We start from the raw sequence: 18,564 nt of genomic DNA, 5'->3' as shown, positions 1-18,564 counted from the left end.
TAAAAAACAAACAAACAAATCAATTAAAAAAAATTAATAAATGTTTTTTTTTTTAAATATATATACATATATATACATATACACACATATATATATATATATATATTTTTTTTTTTGTATGTGGGTGAGTATGTGTATGTGTGTGTGTGTGTGCGTGCGTGCGTGCGAGCGTGTTTGTATTCATCAGTTCACCTAAAGCCCATTAAAAAAAATCCCATACTAATAATATAATATAATAATAAATTGCCAAATGCAGAAACATCAATGTAAGTTATCACGATGTAGTGGCTCTCGCTAACAGACAGAATTAAGTAACCAGAATTAGGTTAAAAAATTCTATATACGTAGACCATGTTTCTATAAATTTTGATATTTGGTTTTTATTTGAGGCAGATATTTTTTCCATTAAAATGTGATTTATGAGGAGGTTAGACCATTGGTCGATATTCAGAGTTTGTTTATTTTTCCAGTTAACAAGAATTGTTTTTTTAGCGATAGTCAGTCTATAAACCTAATTCACTGATCTGATGTGATTCATTACAAACCCTTCCCAAAACTCAGTAAAAAAAAGAAAGAAAAAAAGTTGTAATCCGCCATAAAAATAGTGCTGAGTGAATCTCTGCCAATTCTGACAGTTCAAACTAGTGTATTGAGAGGTACTAGGATCACTTCAACCTGGCACTGTGTCCAGTCTGGCAACGTACAAACAAATGGGTAAAGAATAACCTGCAGCTGATACGGAATCTTCCTTTTCAACTGCAGCACTGAGGCAGAAAGCTCAATTGAAGAAGTAAGTTTTTTTTTCTCTCTCAATGGATGTTTAAATATTCTGAGTTCCAGCTGGTGTAGGAGCTTTACTGGACATGTCCCCCCCTCTTGTGACTTTTCTTCCTATTCCCAGGAGGATGATGTGGCGACTGCGCCGTCACTCCAGGACAATCTGTCTGTCCTTGGTACTCGTTTCCATTATCCTGCATGTCCTCCTGGCGTTTGTCTCCCTTTCCTTATACCGCCAACCCTGGGATCCGCCGCCACCCACCGGGATGCCCTCTTCGAAGCACCTGGCAAACAAAAGCTACGGTTTCACGGGCATCACAGTTTTGACCGACTCACTAGCTGACGGACCACAAAGAGATTCTCCCGGTGCCAAGGTTTCACCTCCAGAGAAATTCCAAAGTGGAAAGATTGCACCGGTGAAAGCGCCCATTGTTAAGCCGCTGGCGTCTAGTCTGGCGAAGCTACAGGCGCTGTTTAACCATCCTCTTTACAATGCGCCCATATCGGCCATTAAAGAAGACGATTTCTTGCTGAGAGTCAAACCAAAGCTGAGGTCTGACAGCAGCTCCCAGATGTGGTCAGTAGCCAGAAGATTCACACCGATTGCCGTTCCAAATATCAAATTTTTCGATTTCCTTGTACAGTCTTCAATGTAACTCTACATGCACATGAAGTAAACAATACAAATATTAAACGTTAGATATTGTTTAGTTGGCCTGGGCTAACTCTTCCCTGACAGTTGTTTGGCAAATTTTTGATGTCAAGTCAATTCATCTTTATCTCTTTGACTGCCAAAAACGTTAAATAACGTTTAGTAAAATCCTATGGAGGACTGCCAAAGACGTTAAAATACGTTTTTTTCAAAACAGAGGTGAAATTAACCATTTTTTATTGTTGATTACTGAAAAACGGAATAAGGTAGAAACAAACTTTTTTTTCTGATGAAAGATGAGAGTCCAATCTTTCATTTAGTAGTATGTGTGTTTCCATAGTCCAAACACATAATTTTCTGTGGACCTTGAAAGATAAGTCAAAAATGCTTAAATCGGCTGGCACCCACGGCATCCCTTTTCTGAAAACGTCTGGCAGTCAAAGAGTTATTTATATAGCGCCAACATGACATATTTGTACCTATATTTAATTGTCTAAGCTGTCACTGTAGTTTTGATTTACATATCCGAAACACCTGATTTTTATTCACATTTCGTCACCCTCTTAAAATAATTGCCCAAGTCATTTTTTTGTAAAAAAAAATTTTTTCTTCATGAGGCAAATGTTATTTTTTTGCTTCCTGAAAAATCTGAAAAAATAACTTGCGTGATTATTTTAAGAAGGTGTCAATTTTAAAGAGGTCTGATTTCGATCTGAGGATATCAAATTCAATATGTGTGTGTGTGTGTTTTTTTGTGTCAAGCGACTACATTTTTGAAAAACGAATTAATCGCGCATTTTCCATAATTAATCGCGATTAATCACATTTTTCTACGTCTGCATCTACTTATTTCTTCAAAGCTTATAACAGATATTTACTTGAGTAAAATTTTGGAATTAACTCATTCACTGCCATTGACAGCTATAGACTTTTAAAAAAAAATCATTTTAACTATTTCTATTAGATTAACTTTCTTTGCCCCAATTTTTGTTAACAAGAGTATGAAAACCTATAATTTTTTTGTACATTTAGAACAGATATAAAAATTGTGATTAATCATCATGCGATTAATTATGATTACAAATTTTAATCGCCTGATGCTCCTAATTTTTTAACAAACTTTTCTTTTAAACAAAAAAAAAATCAATTTTTTTTTTTTAAAGAAAAGATTATTAAAAATTAGGGGCCAATTTTTAATCGAAATTAATCGCATGACTTCACTAGTTAACTCTCGATTAATCACAATTTTTTTTATCTGTTCTAATACAATAAAAACAAATCTAGGTTTTAATACTCTTGTTAACAAAAGTGGGGAAAAATATTAAACTAATAGAAATAGTTCAAATAAATTTTGGACATCTATAGCCGTCAATGGCAGTGAATGAGTTCATGTCAAATCAAATAGAATGTATATCTAGCATTAAAGACCGTTATAATAGCCTTCTTTGATCCTTGAATAGAATACCTCTGTAAAATACTAATTTAATAATCTGTTCAAATGGACTCCGCTTTAAAAGCCATCTTTTTTTCTCATAGAAACAAATCTCAGAACTTCTCGCTTTGATGTGTAGTCATGCTTTCGTCTTCGCACCAGTGGCTAAGTTTGGCTGCAGGCTATAGGATGTAACAGCAAGTAAATAAAACAGAGTCAATTTTTTTAACGCTTTATATCATTGAAATTACTCCTATAGAGTTAATGTATAAAAGATCATGTCGAACCTGAGAGGCAGCACTCCAAATGACCATGAATGTGTCTGCAGGGTTAGCGCGAGCCACGAAAGTTACAACAATGCCCACTGGAACAGCAGCAGCGACAGCCATCCCCCCTGGCTGCGCTTTCACCTGGCCATTTCCCGCTGGCAGCTCTACAACCACCCGGACCCCAACATGGGGTCCGTGATCCAACAGCTCGCCACTCACCGCATCGTTAGCGCAGGTATGATACGACATGCAATTTGTGGCCATTTGATGTTATGACCGTTAAAAGGCGCTGGGTGGTCTCAAATGAGGAATCCATCTGAAGCGTGTTATAAAAATAGCCAGAGCCAACAGTGGAGGTCAAAGGGTGGGTGTCCTTGGAGGACAAGAACAGCTTGTGGAGAATAGCTGACACTCGCAGTTTAGGAGTGACACTTTCAAATGCAGATTTCACCTCTGTTTGATGCTGTAAGAATCAAGAAGCTTCAAGGAGGCTTTTAACAACCTTGGAGGATCAGCTGAGGATGGTACGGGGCTTTACATTTATTAGGTTCACACTTTCACAGCACAATTAGATGGGTCTAGAGAAAAAATGCATTGGTGGGTTTGTCTGACAAAAACTGGACTTTTAAAATGCACAACTTACTGTAGCATGTACAGTAAATGGCTAGTCATTGGTAGACGTGAAAAAATGGCTCTGAGCCAACAAAATGGCCAACAAAGTCAACTCTGATGTGGCTGATCTACCAAAGTTTCTAGTGGCTCTTTCACATAGAGATAGTCATTTTTCGACACAATAAACTCAATTCCATAATCCGATGTTCTAAATCGTTTGTGTATTGTGCTCAGGTTGTAGTTTCCATTCCAACCACACTCAACATTTTGACAAACTGTCATTTTTGGGAACACTTGTCACAACACTCTGATCTTTGTTTTTTTTCCCAGTGCAGAAAACCGGGGGTACACAGCTGAAGCTGGTGATGACCTTTCCAAACTACGGGCAAGCCATGTTCAAACCCATGAAGTGAGTTGACGACGAGAACATATTGATGTCAAAAATTCATAGTTCGTGTGAATCCCCTCTGGGGTTTTGATGCCTTGCTCAAGGAAGCCAACAGTTGCACAGATCCATCCTAAGATCGATTCCAATCAAGTACTGCGGACAGCAGAACTTGTCAGGTGGAACGCAAGCTATTCTAGGACTCTGTTCAACCTTGGAGATAATAAGAAGGAATCTGTGATCAATGCTCCTTTAGTTTCCCAGTCATGATTGACAAGCAAGCGGTAGAAAGTGGACAAATGCACGGTGTCTCCTTTCTGTGCTTGCAGGCAAGAGAGAGATGATGAAACCAACTACAACCTCTACTATTTCTCTGACTTTGAGCGACACAATGCAGAAATTGGAGCCTTTCACCTAGACAGGTACAACGTCACTTGCATGTAAAACGCATACTAATTTCCCACACAAAAATCACCAAGTGTGTATTTAATGTTTTTAAAATTCTTCTCCGCTAAAACCAGATGTAGGAGGCAGCATGGTGCTACAGGACATGCAGACTTAAAATAGAAAAAAAAAAGACTAATAGAAGAAGAAATAGTAGAGGCTAGCATCACTATTAGCTTATCTGGCAACCATTTTGCAGTTTCAAACTCTTCTGCTTGCCATTTTTTCTTGTAGCGGACGATTTATGCTGCTCTTTGTATGTGTCTGGCAACAGTGAGCTTCGGGTCACGCGTCATCATTTCAAAATGATTAACTAAGACGCTCAACCCAACTAGGCGTTGACAGCACACATAAGGATTTGTGATCGTAAATATTGAACAGGTTTCACATTTACGATTGTTGGCCCGACGAAGCAGATTGAGTTAACACACCCGCATGACAGGATAATCAGTCAGGATAGTTTTGATTTAACAATCTGGCCCTTGCTGAGTTTGATTGGAAGTGGGGAGAAATGCTCGAGTCCGGCCCGGTTTTTGGTATCTGCTCTAGAAAACGACAAGTGCGCAGCCGAGTTTACTTGTTACATAAAAATCCACTGTAATTTCATCATGTGTCTCTGCCCTTTTATGGTGTGCTCATTCTGTCACTTCTCATCTTTGGTGTTTCTTTACTGTGCAGGATTTTGGGCTATCGGAGGATACCTCCAGTGGTTGGAAGGCGAGTGGATGTGATAAAAGAGATTAAAAACATCACGACGGACCGCAGGCTGGCCCGGACATTTTTTAACTCCCCCGGTAGTCCTTGTGTTCAATTTTCACTTTAAACACCACATGTATAAGATTGGGCAGTTCAGTTCTGCATGTTCTTCCAGTCATTACTTCTCACTCCCCTCCTTTCTCCATGCTCTTGCGGCTCCCCCTAGTGGGCAATGTGTGCTTCTACGGCCGGTGCTCCTACTACTGCACCACAGAGCATGCAATCTGCGGCCGGCCTACGGATCTGGAGGCCTCCCTGGCCCTCATGCTACCCGACCTCTCCCTGGCCAACCGCAGGAGCTGGCGATCGCCTTGGAGACGCTCTTACAGCCGCAGCAAGCTGGCAAAGTGAGCGGATAGTTGGTACACAAGGGGGTGATTGTGATAAATGGGGTGTCAGGTCACCGCAAATCAAGTGTGTTTCAGATGGGAAACGGAACCAGACTACTGTGCAACCATCAAGAAGACAGCGCCCTACGACAAAGGCACAAGGCTGGTAGACTTCATTGACATGGTCATACTGGACTTTTTGATGAGTAGGTTCATAAGTAGTAAAAGTAGAACACATTTTTTTCCTATATTTTCCACGTGTTTGGGAGATTTAGAAAAAAAATAAGGCAATGAAAGCCTACTACAACATCTGATTTACTTGTATGTGTGGGTAATCAGAGGCACTTTAATACTGAACTCATTTAACAATATTTAAATGTGATTCGTTAATTCTGAACACAGCTACTCACGTAAGAGGGTGTGCACAATTGCACACATTATTTCACATATTTATTTTAATTCCCTTTTCAAAAAGATTTTCATTTAATTGAACAAGTTGGGTCATGGCATGGAACATGTTTTTAAATAATTTATATTTATATATTTTTTTTTTTAGTATCAAAAACCTGGCATTTATACAAGGGTGTGTAGACTTTTTATATTCATGGTCCAGAAATTATAAAATGTGGTGAATCTGCATCACAGAAAATTAACTAGTCGAATGTGGTTTTGTTTACGACCATATTTCTAGATCTGGCTTTAATGTGAGAACATATTTGGAAGACTATTTGGGAAACAAACAAACAACCACAAAACAAAACACATTTTGAAAAAAACGACGAAACCACAATGTTAAAGCTTTACGTAGGAATTTGTCAAAATCGACCATTAGCTTTTCCACCAACGGTGAGTATTTTAAAGAGGAAATAACTACCTTCACGAGAATTGTCGAATTAATATAATGACTTACTTTGATTTATTGTCTCCCTGATGGTCTTGTTAGTGTACAGTAAGTATTACACCCTTTTTTGTGTGAAGTTAAAAAAATTCCTTGGCAAAGCTAAAGTTGACTCGGCACGATAAGGTCACGGTGGCGTTCAAGGTTAAGCGAAAAGATCCGGAATGTCGAGTTGTCCGTGTTGCCGTGGTAACCACTATGCAGGTAAAAAGAAAGCGTCTCAACTCCTTACACTGCGGAACACTTTCATGACGTTATAAAACACAGAATCAACGAATTTGTCCAATTCGCCGTCCTACGTGATTGTCAAAGAACAGCTGTTATATTCAAGAGGTCCCCAAAGTGTAAGTTCTGCTTTTTCCTAAATACAAAAATAACTATTTTCATAAAGTAGTGACGTCATGAATGTTCGCTAGCTTCCCGAGCTAGCAAACGAGCTGTAGCTAGTTTTACTTTACTTTATGCAATTTAGCGCTTGGTAACTCGACATTTAGTTTTTTTATATTAATTTCACACCGTTAGCTTTATTTGCCACTCATGAACAGTACTCATAAATCACTGGGTGCGAGTATCACTGCCTAATAATTCAATTGTAAATTAAAAGCGACTAGGCATAATTTTTGCAACTATTATTTGGTGAATACACTGAATACATTACTGGCCATTATTACATTTTAATACTGTATTAAAAAGTAAAAATAGTTCATTGTTACTGAAAATTAGCTAGAAGTGAATATTGGATTTTGTTGTTATTTCTTTAATAATCTATTGTAAGTGTATAGAGTAGGTATCTGCTGAAGTGTTTGAACACAAGATAGTGTCACTATTGTCTGTCTAAAATGAATTTTGTGGTTGGCTTTTGCTAAAAATTATTGCTAATAATCTTTGGTATGTTTATGTTTACATTGATGCAGCATATGACTTGTGCTATTCATTAATCACTGTGTCCTTCCTTCACAAGAGCAGAGGAAAATGTGTAAAGACACAGTTGGTGAGCTTTGCTGACGATATTGGCGCAGCATGTTCGCTGCCACTTCACAGGGAAGAGTCCCATCATGGAACCACTGAAGCGATCAACAGACTTTGGGAAGCAAAACACTAAGCCAAAGAAAAAGGAACCCTCTGTGGTCGGCAACAGTCCAGCCACTTTGCCGCCACTATGGCCGTGTTCTCCTTCTGCGTCCTTGCTACGCAAGAGCCTTTTTGATCCCTCTGCCATCGTTGCTGTTACAGACTCCTCTGTCATTCCTGTTCCTGCGGCACAAGCCGGATCAGTAAAAGTCCTAACAGAGTCAAAATGGAAAGAAAGATTTCTATCAGGAGCATCGGTGTCCTACACGGAGCATTTTGATGAAGCAGCAAAGAGGTATTATAGCACATGAATAATATACATTCCCACATAATTTTAATATTTCATTCAGTTTGACAGATAAAGATGAACCCAGGCTCACCATTAGGGATTTATTTAGTCTTCCCGCCATTGTTCCGGGCGTTTCCCCTGAAAGACCTTGTTCCACGGCTCAAGTGCAATTACCAGAGCCAAAATGGACAGAAGACCCTCCAACCAATGCCTCTGCATCATGTACTGACATGCCAATTAAGACTGCTGATGAAGCAGCACAGAGGTATGAGTGTGATGATAAATAATATGCATTCATATACAGTACTTAATACCAGCGAATCCCCACGATGCAAATGTAAAATAGATTTTGTTTGTCCGGCAATTAGTGTATCTTTGTTCATCAGTCTACGCGAGTGATGTATCTTGAAAGGCAGAATAATTAAAACGCTGGTGCAATTAGGTGTGAATATGGCAAATTGAGATGAGATCATTTCAGTCTACTTTTTGTGAAATTTGTTTGGCTTTGGCTCAATAAAAGTTGGGAAACATTCCTTATGTAATAATTTCATAATACTGTACTCCATTGTTGTTTCAGTTTTACAGCGAAAGACGCATCTAGGGTCACAAAAAAGGACTTGTTCAATCTTCCCACCATTGGTCCGAGTGTTTCTCCTGGAAGCCCCTGTCTTCCAGGATCACAGAAATCCGGCACACCGATAAAATGGACAGAAAAACCAAGACAGAAGACCTTGATATCATCCGCTGACATCCCTGTCCCCGCGACTGATGAAGCTGCAGCGCAAAGGTACACAACGCGTATGATTTAGACCGCAGTTTGTCTCTTTATGTTTCTTGAAAGAAACATATTAGCATTTTTTTTTACAATAAAATAATGCTAACAAAAACAATAGTATACATTACACATCCTACTTTATGTCTAGTTGAAATTAGCCACATCTCCAGATGGAGCAGCACATTGAATTGGATGACAGCATTAAATCATCATTTAATTGTTTACATTCTGTTGTATTATTTTATTACTCTTATTTTTTTTTTTTTATAAAGTTCAATACTTTGTTATATTTTTCAGGGAGACTCTTGTGGAAAAGGTTCCCATCACTGGCATGGAGATAGTCCAGTTGTTCCTCAAGCAAAGTGACGTGGGAGAACTAAAGGTGTTTTACTTGAAGGAACAAGAGGGTGACTTGTTCAGGTACAGCTCGGCTTTGCTAAACCAACTGGTCGAACATATAGCATTAAATGTGTGTTTGTTGTCTCTTGCACTCAAGACCCTATGATCTGGAAGTTGTCCCGGTCAGTGAGGCTGGTTCCGAGCACTACGTCTTCACCCCCAATACAGTTCTGCACGTCACACAGAGGGGTTACGGAGGAGTGGTCACTTTGAAAGAGTGGCACAGGGAGTCGGTGCTGTGGACAGCTTTGAGGGCGGTGCCCTTTTTTAGGGGTTTCATTATGCGAAATGCTGTCGCTCTGTAAGTACATAGATTTACAGAAAATAACAACATAAGACTCCGATTCACTCCGAGCCATTTTCACTGAAGCAACCCCCTTCGCTCGGCCCACAGAATATTGTGTTCTATTGCTATAAAAACATGGAATCTACCAAAAGAAACATTAGTCTCTTCTCTCATCAGGGAGAAAAAAAAAAGTATATTTCTATCTGTTTCCATTTTGCAGCAATTAGCATTAGAATATAGCTAAGTTTCATCATTATTCACAAATCTGTTTAGGCTGCATCAATGCCTTCTGTATGCTCTAGCATAAAAAAAAAATACATTAAAAAACGTATAAATACGTTTTGGGGACCTTGGCAATATTTAAAATAGAACATGTTTCTAAGTTTTTGGGAGCAAATGAGTTAAAGTGGAATTCAACCTTAAACATTTCTTGACAATAATATGTTATGTGTGACCTCACTAGTCTAAACATGACATTCGATTAATATTACATTTGTGGAATATAAGTTATGAAGCAAAATCCAGCCGTTTTTATTCATTTCAGGGGGCGGCCATTTTGCCACTTGCTGTCGACTGAAGATGACATCACAGTTGCTCAGGGCTCAGGCAACAACCAATCACACCTCACCTGTTTTCTGAAGCTGAGCTGTGATTGGTTGTTACCTGAGACCTGAGCAACATTGATGTCATCTTCAGTCGACAGCAAGTGGCAAAATGGCCGCCCCCTGAGATGGATTTTGCTACTTAACTCATATTCCACTAATGCAATATTAAACAGAATAACATATTTAGACTAGTGGGGCTACATAGAACATATTATTGACTTTCCTTTTTTGTAGGTGCAGCTGACTATGATGCGTATTATGCATAAATATTTATATTGTGTATGTATTGTATACAAATGTCCACCCCTCTTTTTTGTCTTTTGTACTAACTAGGTGGTATAGAAATGTGCGTGAGACTGTTCACAAGCGAAGGTTTGAGGAAGTGCAAGCTCTCCTGCTAACAAACATTGCCCAGTACAGAAATGGCCTCCTTCTTTTATCCAGGTCAGTCTCAGTGTTTTTTTTTTCAGGTCGCTTGAAGTTGAAAATTTTGCCTCAAGAGTAAGAACAACTAAAATCATTATCATGTGACATATTGTGAGACGTCAGCAAATCTCATGAGCAGGGTTGTGGAATCCAGGTCCACAAAGTAAAAACCCGGCCACACATTGGCTTTATAAGGTGCTTCTATTTAACTGGCAGGTAAACAAGCTCGTACAAGCACCTGTTGAGTAAGAAGCACCTGTGGCTGAAATCAAACTGGTTAAGGTTTTGTTCTCTCTGGACCTGGATTCCTCAGCCCTGCTCACAAGTCTTCAGTTAAGTGAGCATCTCAAGTTGGATGAACCCTGCAAGCGTTTTTCTTTGTGTTTTGTGATGTCGCCACAGGTGGTGCAATTTGCAACTTGAAATCACATGAACTACCTGTACTGCTACTGCGACTAAGAATGTACTTTTTTTTACAGAAGGATAGAAGAGCTGAAAATGATACACTTGCTACCTCTGGATGAGTCCAAAACATACACATTGTTGGAATTTCAAAATATTCTGGCAAGCTGTATGGAAAGCGTTCTGAACAGTCTAAGGCAGCTATCCCAATTTCGCACCGGCATCTTTAATAAGGTAGTTTATTTATTTATTTATTATGTAAACAGTGTCGCTTAAAAGTTACTCCTAAATTTGTGGAAATTGTGTTGGAAAAAATTTATCCTAAATTTTCCTTCCAGGCGGTAGTTTATTTATTTATTTATTTATGTAAACAGTGACGCTTAAAAGTTACTCCTAAATTTGTGGAAATTGTGTTGGAAAAAAATTATCCTAAATGTTCCTTCCAGGCGGTAGTTTGTTTATTTATTTATTTATTTATTTATTTATTTATTATGTAAACAGTGTCGCTTAAAAGTTACTCCTAAATTTGTGGAAATTGTGCTGGAAAAAAATTATCCTAAATATTCCTTCCAGGCGGTAGTTTATTTATTTATTTATTTATTTATTATGTAAACAGTGTCGCTTAAAAGTTACTCCTAAATTTGTGGAAATTGTGTTGGAAAAAAATTATCCTAAATGTTCCTTCCAGGCGGTAGTTTATTTATTTATTTATTTATTTATTTATTTATTTATTTATTTATTGTGTAAACAGTGTCGCTTAAAAGTTACTCCTTTTTTTTTTTTTTTTCCTTCTACAGGAAGAAAAAAAAAAAAGTTACTCCTAAGTTTGTGGAAATTGTGTTGGAAAAAAATAATCCTAAATGTTCCTTCCAGGCGGTAGTTTATTTATTTATTTATTTATTATGTAAACAGTGTCGCTTAAAAGTTACTCCTAAATTTGTGGAAATTGTGTTGGAAAAAAATAATCCTAAATGTTCCTTCCAGGCCAAAGAGGAGAGTTACAAGGTCCTCAAAGAACTTCAGGAGCACCTCCGCTATGCGCAGATGCCACATCATTGTTGCAAGCCCATGCACCTGCACCAGGCCCACCTCAACGAGCTGCAGAAGGACCTTGCGCGTGCTGAGAGCGTCCTGCAGAAGCTGGGCAATTTTGCCACACTCGTTAATCATGTCATCATGCAGAGTCTCGTCACCATCATCAAGCAAAATGTCACGTTGTTCCTCAGCAACGTTCTGAAGGTACACAAGAGGCTGTTTTTTCCCTAAATTATTTGCTTCTAAAACCAGGCTTTCTCAACCTATTATTGAGCCAATTCACGTAAAGTATTTTACATTCAAAAAATCTCATGGCATACCATCATACAAAAATGTGACAAAAAGAATATTCACTTAAATAAGGATGATCTTATCTCAATTTACTTAGGCGAATGATTCACCTTTGCTAAATAAAGCCATCCATCCATCCATCCTTTTTTTTTAACCGCTTAATCCTCACAAGGGTCGCGGGGGTGCTGGAGCCTATCCGGCCACCTTCGGGCAGTAGGCGGGGCTACACAAATAAATAAGCCATTCGGACCAATTACAATTGAATACATTTTCGTGGCACACCTGATTGATTCCTTACAGTGAATGGGAGTCACAGTCCTAAAGTCAATATGTTGCCTGAATGTTTTTGTCTTTGTCAGAGAGAGAATTCTCACGATAGCTGCCTCTTCCAAACTGAGTTATGTCTTGGTGCTGGTCAGTTGACTCTCGACCCACCTGTACATCTCTTCCAAGAAACACTCACTCAGGCGCTCCTGACTGCCGGCGACTCCATAAGCCAGGTGTCATTTATGTTTCCAAAAATGTAACGCTTTTTTAACTGCAAGTTTTTAATAATCTTGGTGACTTTTCCCTGGTAGATGTGTGACACCTGTGGCTTTTTCCTGGAGGTCAGCAGCGGCCTTGATTGTCAGGAGGTAACATCTGACCTCACCTGTGCTCCATATCCTGACGTCATTAACTCTAAAGGTATCTTTTTAAATTACAACTTACAGAAGATGCTGAGAAAAAAATGGTTATTTTATTGTACATAATTGTTCTGCTTTTCACTTCTGTTGCTGGAGATAGACGACCAAAGATACATTATTTTTAGTTAATAAGTAATCATCTTTGAAGTTTGAAGTTTATTTTGAACATACGGTCATTAAAAACAAACAGAATAAAAAATATAAATCAATAACATAAACAGAGAGACCTATGCAATTTCAGACCTATTGAAATTGGCAAAATAACTCGAGTTTGTACAGAAGTCATTAGTTACGCCATAGTCTATTACTCAACTACAGTACACAAAAACGGTAGTAAAAGTACATGTTTATATGGGGAAAACACTTATAACCATAAATATAAAACAATCAAATGAAAAAGAGTAAAGGTAACTGAGTGGGCCCACTTGTGACAACTTCTCTTCTTAAAATTTTCACTTTCATTAACTCATTCACTGCCATTGACGGCTATAGACAAAAGTTAAAAATTCATTTGAACTATTTCTATTAGTTTGAAAAGAATTCTACTTTTGTTAACAAGAGTATGAAAACCTATATATTTTTTATTGTACATTTAGAACAGATATAAAAGTTGTGATTAATTGTGAGTTAACTAGTGAAGTCAGATTAATTACGAAAAATAATAATCGCCTGACACCCCGATTTTTGAAATAATCTTTAAGTCGCGTCAGGCGATTACAATTTTTAATTGTAATTAATCGCATGACTTCAATAGTTAACTCACGATTAATCACACATTTCTATCTGTATTTCAAAAAAAAAAAAAGGTTTTCATACTCTTGTTAACAAAAGTGGGAAAAAATGTTAAACTAATAGAAACAGTTCAAATGAATTTTTTACGTCTATAGCCGTCAATGGCAGTGAATGAGTTAACACTATGCACAAATGCTTGGAATATCTAAATTTCTTCAGTTTCCTATTACCGTATATCTCTTGTTTATAGGTGAGATAAAGGACAATGATGGAATGCCTGGTCTCACACATTATAGCTGTTGTGAATGGATCAGAGAACAGCGCCCCCAGTGGAAGTTGATGATGACTGCGCAGGGCCACAGAATGCCTGGCTCGTACTATCCTCTATCCATAGAGCAGCTTGTGTGGTATATTACCATCAATGATGTGGCAATACATATCAACAAAGAACAGTCTGAGCTGATGCAGGCAAGCACTTTATTCCAAGAAAATACGGCCTCTATCTCTAATATCAACATACAATATATTTCATTTTTTTTGTTTCTACTGTCTGGACAGGCAGCAGAGTCTGAGATCCAACAGCTGTTAAGACCTTATATATGGTTGCTGGGTGTCCATGTGTTCATCGGCCAATGGAGTTCAGCCTTTTTGGAAAACTTGGAGGATCAACCTGCTTTACTGTATCAGGAACTAATTAAGATGCTGCGCCGATGGAATGAACAAGTCCAAGCCGCTCCATCTTGCATCTCTACCACCAACCAGCTCTTCATTATCCACTGTAGTCACATGAAGGAGTATCTAGGTATGCTAAATGACAGAAATTAATTTCCATTAACATACATATTTGGTCCAAATGTAGTACATGTGCCGAAAGGATCATTTGGATTTATTTCATCATTATTTTTTTAATTGATGTTGATTGGTAACAATAAGTTAAGTGGTATGTATATTTGAGGAAAGGTTCCAACTTGTGTTTTTATTCTGTTTTTCACTCTGTATTCTAGGGCAGCAGTTGAGTTTGATTGAAAATGAAGTACAGGAAGAGTTAGTGAAGCAAATGAAACTACACTCAGAGAGCTTTTTGCATGATTTGGAGGAAGCTCTTGCTGCTCTCAGGATCCAACCCAAAGACTTGCATGACTTGCCAAAATATGTCGACGTGGTATGGACACAATCTGTTTTTTTTCTTTCTTTCTTTTATACCCGCCTCACCTTTCGTTCCTGGTAGGATAGCAATGAATTCCTGTCGGGATCACCCAAATAAATTAAAACATTGTTCGATTGAATTTCTAATGTTTTATTGAAACACGAGAGGTATTTAATCGTCAAATGTATTCTCAGGTGTGGAAGTCTATAAACATGTTGGTGGAAATGCAGGAACGGTTGGAGTACAATCAAACCCTCCAGTACAGTATTTGTGTTTATTATAGAAACATGACCATTCAGGAGCTGAGTTTGGAGAAAAAGGTAAAAAATAAATAAATAGACAACACATTTTTTTAAAATGTTTCTCATCTAAGTTGTGCACACACTGTGGGCTTTGTTGTTCATAATGTTTTCCATCTTACATTCAGACGTTGGACATGTGGGATTGCTTTTATTCCCACTTGAAGCAAGCAGATGGCACCTTGCGTTCCCGTCTTCCCACAGTTGCTACAGCGCTGTACACAATGTTCCCATGGATGGCTTCCGACTTAAGAAGTATAGTCTCAAATGCTACCTCTGGGCAATTTCTCGATCCAAGACAAGACGCTGAGCAGTTGGCCTCGGAACTGAATTACACGCGTCTACGTGTGGAGACTGCCACGTCCAACCTGGAACAGCTGTCCAGGACCGGTGAAATATTCGTAGGTCAGAAAAAAGGGAATTTTCATTCTACTTGCCTAAAATTCTAAAGATATATGCGTAAAATGCAGCTAATTATAGTACAGGCTAAAAGTGATGTCATTTCTCATTAGAAAATCCAGTGGACTTGACTGATTTGACTGACTTTCCTAAACTCACTGCCCGTAAGGAACTTTGGGAGCTCACAGCTCTTTGCAGACGATGTTTACAGGAATGGAAAAAGTTCCTGTTCACAGAGGTAAACTTTTTAAACCAACCCTTTTTCTGTAGGAGTTGTAATTGAGCCTGGCTGGTTGAGTTCATATTCCTATAATTTGTATTATCCTTCTGGTAGCTTGCATTGTCCCAAGCTCGAGAGCAAATCAGCGACTGGCAGCAGCAAGTTGCAAACCTATCAAACGTCATACCTGCTGGTGACGCAGTGCTTCAGGATACTTCAGAAACCATTGATGATTTAAGCTGTCGTCTTCAAATCTTGGCCAGGTTTCGGAGCATGACGATCAAACCGAAGCACCGTAGCGCTTTTTTCAAAGGTCAGTCCCTGAATTGCATTGTTGATACGCTGTTACACAAAATGCGCTGTATGTAAAAATTTAAAAACGCATATATTCCATGTGACAGGCATTGGGTTATGGAATGCCTCTGATAAGAATGCAACTCTTGCACACCTTATTTATCAGCCTTTTGAACATCACCAGGAACTCATCAACAAGGTGGGAAAATTGTTGTTGAAGATACAGTGCAGAAATAAACTCACAGAAAGTCAATACTTTGTTTCAGATTTGTATCGATGCGCAAAAAGAGAATTCCATGGAACAGCAATTTCGAACAATTCAACATGCGTGGACGAACCGTATTTTCCAGCTGCATAACTGTACAGGTCCTTGTTGCCATCTTGCTGAACCGCAAGTATTAACAAAGGATTCCACTTCTGGTGCCTCATGTGATGCCATAATTATCATTGGTAAGCCTACATGTCAACCCATAAGGTTTGTCCGTATTTCTTACGGATTTTTAAGTGTTGCAAAAGCATACGGGCGTATTTGGAAATGAATACGGATTTAACTGTTTTCATGAAAATAATAATATTAGTATATATTGCTTACCCTTTTTAAATTTATTTAGTATTTACTGTCGGCTACGTGCTACACGTGTGCATAAACTCGATTTAAACAACAACCGGTCACAAAATCTCGTCTATCGCGCGAGACTTCTAACAGTTTCCTGACATGCGCAGTTAAGAAATTTGTGTTAGCGCGAAAATTGCGAGTCGTTCGCAGTGGTTGAGAAAATGGGGGACAGGCCGGCCAAAAAAACAAGATACACCGGACGTTTTCGTTCGGAATGGACGGATTTATTTAAGGTAATTGGTCCGTCAAAACTTGGAGAAGAGTATGCATCATGTTCGCTTTGTTCACGGGACATTAAGGTTGCGGCATCTGGCATTTACGATGTCAAAGAACATTTGAAATCAAAGTTGCACGAGAGAAATGTGAAGCAACAAAAAAGTCAACCGTCCATGATAAAATTTTGATTAAAATTGATTCACCTTATGATGCCAGATGGCAGTCACTGTGATATTTAGAAATCTGTTTTTTCTTTGTGCAATAAAATGTCATTTGGAACAAGATACTGTCAATGTCTTCATATAAGAAAGAAAGTAAGGTAAGATTAATGTTATTGCATGAAACAGCTTTAATATTGATAAAACTGACATAAGGATTTTTATGGGAAAATAAGGATTTTATGGGTTTGTAATACAGGTGGGACCAAATTAGGGTTGACATGTATGGGTAAGACTATTAATTTAATAATGTAGCATGTAAAGTAATCCTCAACACAGGTTTATTTTATGTGTTGATTTTGATCTTTTATTTTCCATTTCTACAATTAGGCCTAGAATATCTCTTCTCTGAGATAGAAAAGGATTTGATGACTATGACAAACATGCATAGGTCACGGCACAGTGACGACTTCAGGCTACAAGTCGAAGAATGGATGCACTTACTACAAGAGCTTGGTAAACATGTTACTCTGTAACTACAGTTCTAACTAACAACAAATTGTTTTGACCTTTAAAGGGGAAGTCAACTTTAAACATTTCTTGACAATAATTTGTTATATGTGACCTCAGTAATCTAAACATGACATTCTGATTAATATTACATTTATGGAATATGTGTTATGAAGCAAAATCCCGCCATTTTTATACATCACAGGGAGCAGCCATTTTGGCACTTGCTCTCGGCTGAAGATAACATCTAACCTTGCCAACAATATGAATTCTTGCGGTATTTGTGAGTTCACAAACTCCGGAAAATACATTTTGTACCGTTCCCGCTGATTACGTTTGCAGCCAACTTTTTTTAGGTCGGACCATCAGGCGTTGTTTAGGCAGGACGAAACCAATAAGCGCCGATGGCGGGGGGGAAACAAACAAACCTAACAGACGAATGGAAGCTGCAATTAATTACGTTCTCACAGAATTACTCACCATTTCCTTGTTGAATTTGAACAGCGAGAAGGCGTTTCGTGCATCGTCCACCTCTAAGTGTTGTATAGCAAGTCCCGCCTTTCCCGAACGGGTCTGTCTCAGTGAAGTACCAGATTGATAATGTGAAGAACTCCCTCGATTGAATCACAATAATCAATCTGGCTGGCGAGGTTAGATAACATCACAGTTGCTTAGGGCTCAGACAACGACCAATCACAGCTCACCTGTTTTCTGAAGCTGAGCTGTGATTGGTTGTTACCTGAGCAACTGTGATGTCATGTTCACTCGACAGCAAGTGGCAAAATGGCCGCCTTCTGATATTGATAAAAAACTGCTGGATTTTGCTGCTTAACTCATAATCCACTAATGCAATATTAACAAGAATGCCGAATTTAGACTAGTGGAGCTGCATAGAACATATTGTCAATAATTTTTGGGGTAGTTGACTTCCCCTCTAAGAGTGAACATTTTAAAAATGATTTCCATTCTGTCCATATAGACAAATTGTTGCATTTGTTTGAAATCTATCAGCAAAAATGGATCTTCCTGACCAACATATTTCAAGAAAGAACCTTGGGTGTTCAAAGATGGGATTTGGTATGTGCAAGCAGGATTTTGCTTTTTCTGAACCCAAATATCTTCAGTTCAATGAAAAGAAAATCTCTCTTTTTTTT

The 18,564-nt window shown here is 38.3% G+C and overlaps 2 protein-coding genes across 2 annotated transcripts in view; both read left to right on the top strand.

Moving 5' to 3' along the window:
* The first annotated feature begins 550 nt into the window (after positions 1–550).
* fam20cl (family with sequence similarity 20 member C, like) overlaps positions 551–18,564 on the top strand; it is a 43,435-nt gene continuing 25,421 nt past the window's right edge. Inside the window, exons 1-8 of the mRNA XM_077569862.1 lie at positions 551–790; positions 902–1,354; positions 3,190–3,365; positions 4,073–4,151; positions 4,457–4,549; positions 5,250–5,365; positions 5,494–5,674; positions 5,753–5,862. Of these exons, the coding sequence (XP_077425988.1) occupies positions 906–1,354; positions 3,190–3,365; positions 4,073–4,151; positions 4,457–4,549; positions 5,250–5,365; positions 5,494–5,674; positions 5,753–5,862 (1,204 nt within the window). The 5' untranslated portion in view covers positions 551–790; positions 902–905. The remainder of the gene's footprint in view (positions 791–901; positions 1,355–3,189; positions 3,366–4,072; positions 4,152–4,456; positions 4,550–5,249; positions 5,366–5,493; positions 5,675–5,752; positions 5,863–18,564) is intronic.
* dnhd1 (dynein heavy chain domain 1) overlaps positions 6,770–18,564 on the top strand; it is a 34,486-nt gene continuing 22,691 nt past the window's right edge. The window contains exons 1-22 of the mRNA XM_077569860.1: positions 6,770–6,898; positions 7,521–7,920; positions 7,976–8,179; positions 8,492–8,701; positions 8,987–9,109; positions 9,186–9,389; positions 10,313–10,423; positions 10,885–11,041; positions 11,792–12,046; positions 12,493–12,633; positions 12,712–12,820; positions 13,802–14,019; positions 14,110–14,353; positions 14,556–14,713; positions 14,893–15,018; positions 15,126–15,402; positions 15,510–15,634; positions 15,731–15,929; positions 16,018–16,109; positions 16,177–16,360; positions 17,291–17,416; positions 18,390–18,487. Of these exons, the coding sequence (XP_077425986.1) occupies positions 7,610–7,920; positions 7,976–8,179; positions 8,492–8,701; positions 8,987–9,109; positions 9,186–9,389; positions 10,313–10,423; positions 10,885–11,041; positions 11,792–12,046; positions 12,493–12,633; positions 12,712–12,820; positions 13,802–14,019; positions 14,110–14,353; positions 14,556–14,713; positions 14,893–15,018; positions 15,126–15,402; positions 15,510–15,634; positions 15,731–15,929; positions 16,018–16,109; positions 16,177–16,360; positions 17,291–17,416; positions 18,390–18,487 (3,672 nt within the window). The 5' untranslated portion in view covers positions 6,770–6,898; positions 7,521–7,609. The remainder of the gene's footprint in view (positions 6,899–7,520; positions 7,921–7,975; positions 8,180–8,491; positions 8,702–8,986; positions 9,110–9,185; positions 9,390–10,312; positions 10,424–10,884; positions 11,042–11,791; positions 12,047–12,492; positions 12,634–12,711; positions 12,821–13,801; positions 14,020–14,109; positions 14,354–14,555; positions 14,714–14,892; positions 15,019–15,125; positions 15,403–15,509; positions 15,635–15,730; positions 15,930–16,017; positions 16,110–16,176; positions 16,361–17,290; positions 17,417–18,389; positions 18,488–18,564) is intronic.

The sequence above is a fragment of the Vanacampus margaritifer genome, chromosome 7 (assembly GCF_051991255.1).
Source record: "Vanacampus margaritifer isolate UIUO_Vmar chromosome 7, RoL_Vmar_1.0, whole genome shotgun sequence".
NCBI classification, from domain to species: Eukaryota; Metazoa; Chordata; class Actinopteri; order Syngnathiformes; family Syngnathidae; genus Vanacampus; species Vanacampus margaritifer.
This window is presented reverse-complemented; position numbering and strand designations above follow the sequence as displayed.